This window comes from Formica exsecta, unplaced genomic scaffold (genome assembly GCF_003651465.1).
Source record: "Formica exsecta isolate Colony F162 unplaced genomic scaffold, ASM365146v1 scaffold116, whole genome shotgun sequence".
In the NCBI taxonomy this organism is placed as follows: domain Eukaryota; kingdom Metazoa; phylum Arthropoda; class Insecta; order Hymenoptera; family Formicidae; genus Formica; species Formica exsecta.
Window position 1 is genome coordinate 1443296 of NW_021848499.1, and position 10082 is coordinate 1453377.

Here is a 10082-nt window from a genome sequence, read left to right on the forward strand (position 1 = left end):
TTCAGCAATTACAAATCCGACCGGGAAGAAAAGATTCAATGCAGGTAAAAAAGGGAGTATCATCATAGCTAAACTCTGCAGGCATTATTTTGGAAACACAACATATTCATTAAATATTAGTGTTGTTAATTATAAAGAATCCACACACATATACAAAATTTCTAGAGCATGCATGATATCACATATTTTCCTTATTCCAACACACACCATATTATTCAATTATTTAAATTCTCTTTTACATCTATTTGCATAATGATCATCTTTACTAACCATAATGAGAATAACCGACGTTTGTCTGCTACGTGTTACAACAGCTGTGACAAGCAATCCTAGTACAGTTCCATGAGTACCTAAAGTTGCGAGATTACGAACATCGAGAAAGCTTTCTACTAATGGTATCGTTCCCATTGTCCAATCACAGCATAAATCACTTGGAAGAAATAGCAGTCTTAGATTCACTGCAGCAAGATAATTATATGTAAGCTGTCTTGTTGGTGTCGCAGCAACTGATGCGGGATTGTCGAATCTAAAAAATATATACATATTAATTATAGTATAAAAATAAAATTAATTACAATTATATGCATACATACAGCATACCTGGTAAATACAGGTAACTTTGAGCCCATTATATGTAACCGTAGAATAAGCAGGCTAAATGTAACAAGTGTAAGGGCGGTCAAACGCTTTGTACCCTCGCCTGACCATGCAGGTGAAATTTTATTACCACCAAAAGCTGACTTTAGTGCTAAGAAAATATCCCTTGCTCTAACCTAAGTAAAGTTATGAGTATTATTAGTATAATTTTGTCATACTTGATATAATAAATGTGTAGCATTATGGAGATTTTTTACCTTTTGTACAACAAAAATTTCATACAATAAACAAACTGCTGTGGCCGTAATTCCCTGTTCCTTGCACAACATTGCAGTAAATACAAAAAACATAGATAACATCAAGGATTTCCATCCTATAAAATGCCGATATATATGTATAATATAATGTTCCACAATGTAAATTATCTGCATGAGGACTCAAGTCATTACCTGTAGATCTTTTGCTTTTGCAACATTTAGTGTATGTAATTAAAGCTGCCAGATAAAATAAGGAGGACAAAGTTTCTGCCCTACCAACTACACCTGTGACCTAGGAATATAATTACAGCCATATTTTTATCAATGACATTATTTTAATAATAATAATTCAAATAATAAGTCTTTCTATTTTTGGCATTACATACTGCTTCTGTGTGTATAGGATGTACAGCAAAAAATAAAGATGACACAAAACTTGCTGCATCTGGTAGAAACATCAAACAGGTCCTGTTAACAATTTTTGCATATATTCTTTCTTGCCTTTAATGCAAACTTTACATAAGATTATTCTATAAATTAAAATAATAATTTTCTATAATTCCACATTAGAGAAACATTGCAAGAAAGAGATATAAACTATAAAAAGTGACATCCACGAACCTGAAGTATAATAGACATACTCCAACATGTAGAATAACATTTAGCAGGTGATATCCCATAGGATCTAGTTGATGAATCAGGTAATTCCATCGAAATGTGAGAACGCAAAGTGGTCTATAAGATTTGTGCGACTGTTCCTATTGAAAAAAAATATAATTGATGAAAATAGTAATTAATCAATTGTGCAGCAAATACACAATTATTATTATTAATAGATAAACATAAAACATATGTATAAGGAAAATGGCATATTTTTTATACTTTTTAAATAACATCTTAGATTTTTAAGATTTTTGTTCAAAATGATTATGCAATCTTAATTAAGTTTATATCTCATTTTCATTGTGCTTAACAATATACTATGTGTTTTTCTCATAACAAAAAAACTGAAAATTATGCTAAGCATATTTTTTATACTTTTTAAATAACATATCTTATATTTTTAAGATTTTTGTTCAAAATGATTATGCAATCTTAATTAAGTTTATATCTCATTTTCATTGTGCTTAACAATATACTATGTGTTTTTCTCATAACAAAAAAACTGAAAATTATGCTAGAGATAATTAAATAGTAATACATTGATAAGACAAGATTGTAGATTGCATATTTTCATGGATACTTTTCTCAATTCTTATTTTGTAAAGCATTAATAATTTCAAGATATTTTTCTGATTAAATTGGATAAATATTGCTACTTATACATATATAAGAGAGAGAGAGAGAGAGAGAGAGAGAGAGAGAAAAATGCAATAAAAATGAACAGATTCAAAAACTTTGAATTAATACAGGCATGTGTTTTACATAAGATAGGTTTGCAGTTTATTCTATTTTACTTTATTAAAATAAATTATGAAAATAATAATTATTGATATTATAAATCCCGAAAAATATAATGTACTCCAATTTTCGCGTTTTCATCATACAACAAAAATTATCTATGAAGAATATGAGCATTAAAATCTGAATTTCTAGAAATTTTATCAATTTCGATTCTTCTGAAATCAATAAAATTTTGGCGATATTATTTATAAGCGCTTTAAAGATACAGAAAATCTAATGTTAAAAATAATTACAGGGATCATATATATATTTTCGCATATCGGTAGCATGGAAATCCCGAATTTAGCTATGCTGTACCGGCTTTTGATTCATGTCAGACAGAACGCACGCGAGGGGACGTAAAACGAGGGAAACGGAAGATTCAGAGAAAGGGGGATCGGATCGGGATGAAATGGACAGGACGCTCGCGGATCAATACGCAGGGGGCCATCTATAGGGATGGTGAAGAGAGAGGGGAGGATCTCGAACGCGCGTCCTCCAAGGGCCGGACGATGCCTCCTCTTCTCACTCTCTCTTTCTCTCTCTCTGCTTTTCTCTCTTTCTCTCGCACCTTGTGCATCGGGGTACCCCAGAAGTCGTTGTAGAAGACATTCTTGAGGGGCGTGTGGGGCCTGAGGTCGCGGTTGTCCTTGATCGCCGAGATATCGTCGAAGACGAAACCGCATCCGAGACTGTTGAGATACACGGCGAGCGCGGTTACAGCCACGATCGCCGCGAGTGCTCCCCGTGCAGGCACTCCCATCACAAATAACACATCGATCGGCCGGTTGCCTTTCGTTTCTTTCGCGCGATCTCCGCAAATTACTCCGGGAACGGAAGGAAGAACTTAGTTCTCCTCTTTCGTTCTCTTTTACCTGCCTTCGTTCTCCCTCTTTTGCTCTGCGAGAAATCGATCTTCCTGACTCTTAATTAACTAAGAACTCTCCACGAGAGACGCACGAATGTCATTTCTACGCACGTCGATCGCGTAATCGCGTCCGCTTTTAGGCACATCACAACTGATCCCGTTGCGCCGCAACTATGCACCATCGCGAGTGCCGGCGAGCCGAAGCGTAGCCGCGTCGCGGCGTCGCCGACATAGTCGTCGTCAGCGACCTAGGGAGAGGCTTCTTCGTAGCTTCTCACTGTCGCTCGTTACTGCCTCGTCTTTCTAGAGCGCGTCGTCTCACCGGTCTCACCACGATCGAAGATCGCAGCCAGTGGGAGATGAGGAAACGCGGCGCAAACGGGTACGAGCGTACGCACGTACCGCGCACACCACCGTGATCGAGCTGTCAAACGACGGACCGCGTTGCGCACAATCGCCGACGTCGCTGTCATCGGCGCCGTTGCAGCGCGCGATCCTACGAGATGCGATGCAATGCGGGAACTTCAATACTAATAATAAAGATATTGTTACAAACTTTTTTATAATTTTTGTCTAAGAGATTAAAGGCCGGTATTCATAGTTAGTTCTTATTTCAAAACCGTCTTAAGTAATGTCTTAAGATGCTAATACGGCTCTGTGATTATTTGATATGCAAAATTACGATCTATGGCGATATGTATATCTTCTGTTCTTGCGAGATTGACGGAACATTCGCATTAGTGAGATATACGGTACTTCTGCCATTAATGACAATGCGTAAGCGCAAACGTAACTAATCATTAAGTATCCTATAAACATAGGAATCTAAAAATTGATAATAAATGTTAAAAAGTCTTCTGTTAGTATCGAAATTTTAGAGATAATCTCTACTTACCAGAGGCAGTAGTTCCAAATGAACGGTTGTTTCACTAGAGAAACGAATCGATTGTATGACGAAGGGATTTACAAGATAAGCACAATAAGTAAGTTTGCTAAAAGGGATAAAGACTTTCGACGATAATAACTGATTAACAATACCTGTAACACAATAAAATAATTTGTATATTTATGTGTGTGATGATAAAAATAAAATTTTTTTAAATTATAGAATTATTTTTATGCGTTATGCCATTAGAAGAAAGCTTATAAAAGTGTAAATTAAAAATAAATTAAATGAGAGATGCAAGGAATAATATTACACAATATTATTATTATTTTAATTATAATATTACAACTTATTTGCGTAGATTTATGTGCAAATGTATATATGTATGTGTTAAGATTTATTATATATATATTTTATTAAATGTACTTACCACCATGCTTAGTAAAACACGCTATTACAATCCATGCTATACCGATGGCCCAAAGTGTTCTACTTAATGCAACATAGACAGCAGCATACAGAATAGATACGTTTCGTTTATAAAAGCCTAATAATACGAAAATAATACACGCGGTACCAAGACACCAACATAAAATTACAGTTTTCTGAAAGTAAATTGTACACAAATTGTAAAAATTCACAAATATTTAATTAAAAAATAAATATATTAATATATATATAAAGTAATATATAAATAATTAAATAAAATCATCTGTTCATGTATTTTGTAACTATTTTAATAGGTGTTTAATAATTGCTTATTTTTTCACATTAAAGTCATATAATAATCAAATTATACTTTACTTTTTTCAAGACCAATTTTTTATTTAATCTTCTTACAATGTAACCTGTAATTATGCCAATAATATATGGTCCTATTCTGATCCATGGGGGATAGTACAAAACACTAGAGAGTCTATATTGTTCATCAAACCTACAATAAGACAATATTTAATTAATCTTATAATTAGCAAAATGTTTTTATTACTTACGTCGGAATATATTCGTAAATATATGAAATATAACCAGTAAGTACAATAGAGCCTATTAAAAGTGCACCCAATATGACAACACTCGTGTAAAAGTACCTAAAATTAGTTTATTAAATGTACTTACCACCATGCTTAGTAAAACACGCTATTACAATCCATGCTATACCGATGGCCCAAAGTGTTCTACTTAATGCAACATAGACAGCAGCATACAGAATAGATACGTTTCGTTTATAAAAGCCTAATAATACGAAAATAATACACGCGGTACCAAGACACCAACATAAAATTACAGTTTTCTGAAAGTAAATTGTACACAAATTGTAAAAATTCACAAATATTTAATTAAAATATAAATATATTAATATATATATAAAGTAATATATAAATAATTAAATAAAATCATCTGTTCATGTATTTTGTAACTATTTTAATAGGTGTTTAATAATTGCTTATTTTTTGTTGTGAAATATGACTTAAATTTTTTAAGAGAAAAATTTATTATCAAGCTGATAAACTCAAAAAGATAATTTTAAGAAACGAAACAAAGTATTCTTTTTTAAAGCATAAAACAAGTAAGACAAAAACATTTTTAAAACTATCAAAAGCGTGTTAAAAAGTTAAAACTTCAAGCTTCAATATGTTTTTTAAATTTTGGTTTGATGATTTTTTTGCGGAGTTTCAGCGATTTAAAAATAGCCTATTTTTTAGCGTATGAAAAGTGTTCCTTATTTTTTTTAGGTAATGTATTATTATTTAAAGGTAAAGTAATTATTATTTTATATACAGAGTGTTTCGTTCATAAAAACCATCTCTTCTTTCAATTTTGACAAAAAAATTCGAAAACAAAGCAATTTGAAATTTCTACAAAAATGGCGATAACTCGAAAACAATTTCCTGACCTATGTTTATATTAAGTTTTTTTTGTTGTTTGTGGGTCCTCAATCATCTCTCGAGCGATGGTCTTCTACTTTTGAAACACCCTATATATTATTAATTATATATTTTCTTTGCTTTTTTCGATATACCCTCTGTGACAAACTCTGAGGTACGATACGAAACCTATCGTTCCTCAGAGTTTGTGACAGAGGACCATTTTTTGTGACGCAATCCATGTTGTATGACACGTCGTTTAAAAGCTACGCGACCGCGCAAATAGGTCTTAGGTGACATTTATTACAATTATGAGATGAATTATTCATTTATTGTTTTAAATACAGATAGTTTACAGAAGGTGTCCAAAATACCTACCTTGAACCTGATTGCATTCATGACACTGTCGTAACATTGGGTGTTACAATTATATATATAATTTGATAAAATAAAATTAATATTGTCGGTAATACTATGGTCAGAAATCAAAATCGTCCGATAGAACTAAGAAAAATGTTGAACAAGGCTCATAACGATAAAAGCGTGCTCTCCGATTCGAACCGAATTCTTAACAGAACTTTATACATAAATATTTTATTTGGTCTCTTTCTTTGATGGTTTAGCAACCACGAACGTGAGCGGACGTATGCAGTAATACAAAAAATTTTTTTGCAAGTACCGAGACACGAATTTTATTTTATACAATTAATAAATATACAAGTATTTGGTTTTGGTTTCATTAATACAAATCACAGTCTTTATTTGAAGGAAAACTTGTTCTTGCATAACAGAATCAGAACCGGTTATCCGTCATTAAAGTTAACGCTTAGTGCTAGGTGACGCATTATGCGCGTTATGAATTTCATATTCAAGTTTTTTTTATGAATGTATATCAAGCCTACACATACAGAAAGCATAGCCAATAACATTAATATGACATTTTTCTATCAGTTTAACTTTTAATAAAATCTTAACACAAGGGATTATTGAGAATTTGAACTAATTGTTCGAAAATAAGAACAGATGAGTATCCAAATGAGTGAAAATCACCTATTTTTTTAGATCTTTTTTATATCTATTTCAGATATAAAATAGGATTTTAATTTTCATACAAATAAAATCTTGAGTTTTATTTTATTTTATAATTTTATTATTTATTTACTATTTTATTTTATGTTATTATATTATATATATTTACTACAGGATACTATCGCGTTAATTATAATCCCGAAAAATGGAAAAAAATTGCAAAATATTTGAACTCTAGAGAATATACGAAAATACACAAAAAATAACACGAGAAACATTGATGAACATTTTAAAACATTATTAACATGGGCGTATATTAGCCCGATTTTGACTGTCTTATTTATTTATTTCGCTCACAAAACTTCCTCTATGATGAAGCCAAAATTGAAAAACTCGCTTGCTTTAAGGAGCTTCTTAATATATATATATACCCAGTAAGCAACTTGATAACAAATTGTTGCCAAATCGAGTCGATTTGGTAAAATGTATTGTGAATCAATTTATTGATTAGACAATTGATAAGACAATTATTTACATAGCTTAATTCTACGTCTTATTTAATAGTCGAAATTACTCTCAATATTTAAAATACAGATAGTCATAAATATTTTTTAATAAATTTCCAATAAGATGAGAATTTAATAATATATAAAAAAAATATTTACTACAGGATACTATCGCGTTAATTATAATCCCGAAAAATGGAAAAAAATTGCAAAATATTTGAACTCTAGAGAATATACGAAAATACACAAAAAATAACACGAGAAACATTGATGAACATTTTAAAACATTATTAACATGGGCGTATATTAGCCCGATTTTGACTGTCTTATTTATTTATTTCGCTCACAAAACTTCCTCTATGATGAAGCCAAAATTGAAAAACTCGCTTGCTTTAAGGAGCTTCTTAATATATATATATACCCAGTAAGCAACTTGATAACAAATTGTTGCCAAATTGGCATCAAATTCGCTCAAAACTTGGTAACAAATCCAGTGCCATCTGTGTCCGCATTAAGCTTGTGTTTTGGTGACAAAGCTTGCTGACATAACCTAACAGAAAATTGACGGCAAAAACCGAGCAAAGCTTGACATGATTTGACGTCAAATTGGTGGCAAAAATCGAGCAAGATCTGCGCAGGACAATCTGACAGCAGATTGTCAGCAAAAACCGAACAAATTCTGCAGCTTATGGCCATTCATATAAAATAGTATATTTAAATGGATTTAAAGTCTCAAAATTGCAAAATATTTGAGCTCTAGAGAATATACGAAAATACACAAAAAATAACACGAGAAACATTGATGAACATTTTAAAACATTATTAACATGGGCGTATATTAGCCCGATTTTGACTGTCTTTATTTATTTATTTCGCTCACAAAACTTCCTCTATGATGAAGCCAAAATTGAAAAACTCGCTTGCTTTAAGGAGCTTCTTAATATATATATATACCCAGTAAGCAACTTGATAACAAATTGTTGCCAAATTGGCATCAAATTCGCTCAAAACTTGGTAACAAATCCAGTGCCATCTGTGTCCGCATTAAGCTTGTGTTTTGGTGACAAAGCTTGCTAACATAACCTGACAGCAAATTGACGGCAAAAAACGAGCAAAGCTTGACATGATTTGACGTCAAATTGGTGGCAAAAATCGAGCAAGATCTGCGCAGGACAATCTGACAGCAGATTGTCAGCAAAAACCAAACAAATTCTGCAGCTTTTGGCCATTCATACAAAATAGTATATTTAAATGGATTTAAAGTCTCAACCATAAGTAACAAAATGATGTTTTTTACATTTCACGTTTATATATACTTTTATGGCTTCGTCATAAGTAACAGATCTTGTGATGTCATTTTCTATTGAAAGAATTAATAAATAATTTTATTTCCCATTTTAGATCTGTACTTATATTTTATAAAAGATAATTTAGAGAAACCTCTTTCTGCTTCACAACTTGTTATTGGGAGTGTTAAATAAATGATCAAAATTGTATACAGAGAATTCTTACCAAAGAAGACGCGGATAACCCATCTGATTATAACTATACAGAATAATACGTATCTCTAGTCTGATACTATATGGTTCTCGTAAGTGTCGATTCGGTAGTTGTTTGGGGGCCCCCTTCTCGTTGGGGGCCTGATGCTTAAGCATCGTAAGCTTCTATATAAATCCGCCCCTGATGCTTATCCTTGTTTAACATTCGATGAACAACAAGGATAAGTAATGCATCATGCGCATCATGCATGAAACGGAACGCAGCCTTTGAATGACAAGTGAAAAATAAGAGATCTATTCTTTAACTGTTTGTAGCGGCACTTTACCCTTTCTGCACTCAACTTCTTCTAATAATCTTCTGCGAGTATTTGTATTCTTTTTATTAAAATAATTTTAACATTTTTAATAATTTAGGCAGTGGAATCTTACATATATATCGATTATCTATACCTAATCTCTAACATTAAATATAATTAACAACAATTAACTATAATTAAAATTAAATATAAATTATTTAAACATTAAATATAATTTACATTAAATAATAATTAAATAATAACAATAAATAAAATTAGTAAAATCTTATGAAAATTCATAAAATGGGCTGACTGCATAAAGACCCAGTCAGCCACATCTGTTCTAACAGATATTGCCAAGTGCTTGCTACAAATTATTGTCAGCAAAAAGGCTACAAATTTGGTACAAGAGTTGTTATTACCGATTAAGCTGGCAGATTGCCGGCAAGAACCAAGCAAAGCTTGCTAACATAAATAGACAGCAAATTGGCGGCAGAAACCGAGCAAAGCTTGCTGACATGACTGACATCAGATTGTCAGCAAAAACTGAGCAAGATCTGAAGTGCGCAATCTGATAGCAAATTGACAGCAAAAACCGAACAGAATCTGCAGCTTATTACAAAGTATTATAAAATAGTTCAGTCGCTTATCGCTATGCGGCGCGTTATCCATTATCTATACCCGTATTCAAATTCTTGTCATGAGTGTATATAAAGCCTGCAAAACGCTAATAATATTATAATATATATATATCAGGTGATTGCATAAGTTCGTGCCCGATTTAAATATAAACTTCAATAGATTATATTTTAGAGATAACACTTTTATTAATCAAT

The 10082-nt window shown here is 31.9% G+C and overlaps 2 protein-coding genes across 3 annotated transcripts in view; both read right to left on the minus strand.

The window, feature by feature from the left end:
* LOC115239011 (protein O-mannosyl-transferase TMTC3-like) overlaps window positions 1–3605 on the minus strand; it is a 6332-nt gene extending 2727 nt beyond the window's left edge. Inside the window, exons 1-8 of one of the 2 annotated variants that reach the window (XM_029813306.1) lie at window positions 2869–3605; window positions 1476–1612; window positions 1241–1384; window positions 1047–1146; window positions 855–970; window positions 601–773; window positions 271–526; window positions 3–75 (exon numbers count right to left, since the gene is read on the minus strand). In XM_029813306.1, the coding sequence (XP_029669166.1) occupies window positions 3–75; window positions 271–526; window positions 601–773; window positions 855–970; window positions 1047–1146; window positions 1241–1312 (790 nt within the window). In that variant the 5' untranslated portion in view covers window positions 1313–1384; window positions 1476–1612; window positions 2869–3605. Of the gene's footprint in view, window positions 76–270; window positions 527–600; window positions 774–854; window positions 971–1046; window positions 1147–1240; window positions 1385–1475; window positions 1613–2868 lie in introns of both variants that reach the window. The other variant, XM_029813298.1, reaches the window with a different exon arrangement.
* Window positions 3606–3835: 230 nt separating this feature from the next.
* On the minus strand, window positions 3836–6158 carry LOC115239210 (nose resistant to fluoxetine protein 6-like). The gene is made up of 6 exons (XM_029813606.1): window positions 6072–6158; window positions 5044–5144; window positions 4856–4985; window positions 4482–4656; window positions 4061–4203; window positions 3836–3990 (listed from the first exon to the last, which is right to left on the minus strand). Exons 1-6 carry the CDS (start codon window positions 6156–6158, stop codon window positions 3844–3846), a joined length of 783 nt encoding a protein of 260 aa, XP_029669466.1. The 3' UTR covers window positions 3836–3843.
* Window positions 6159–10082: the final 3924 nt, after the last annotated feature.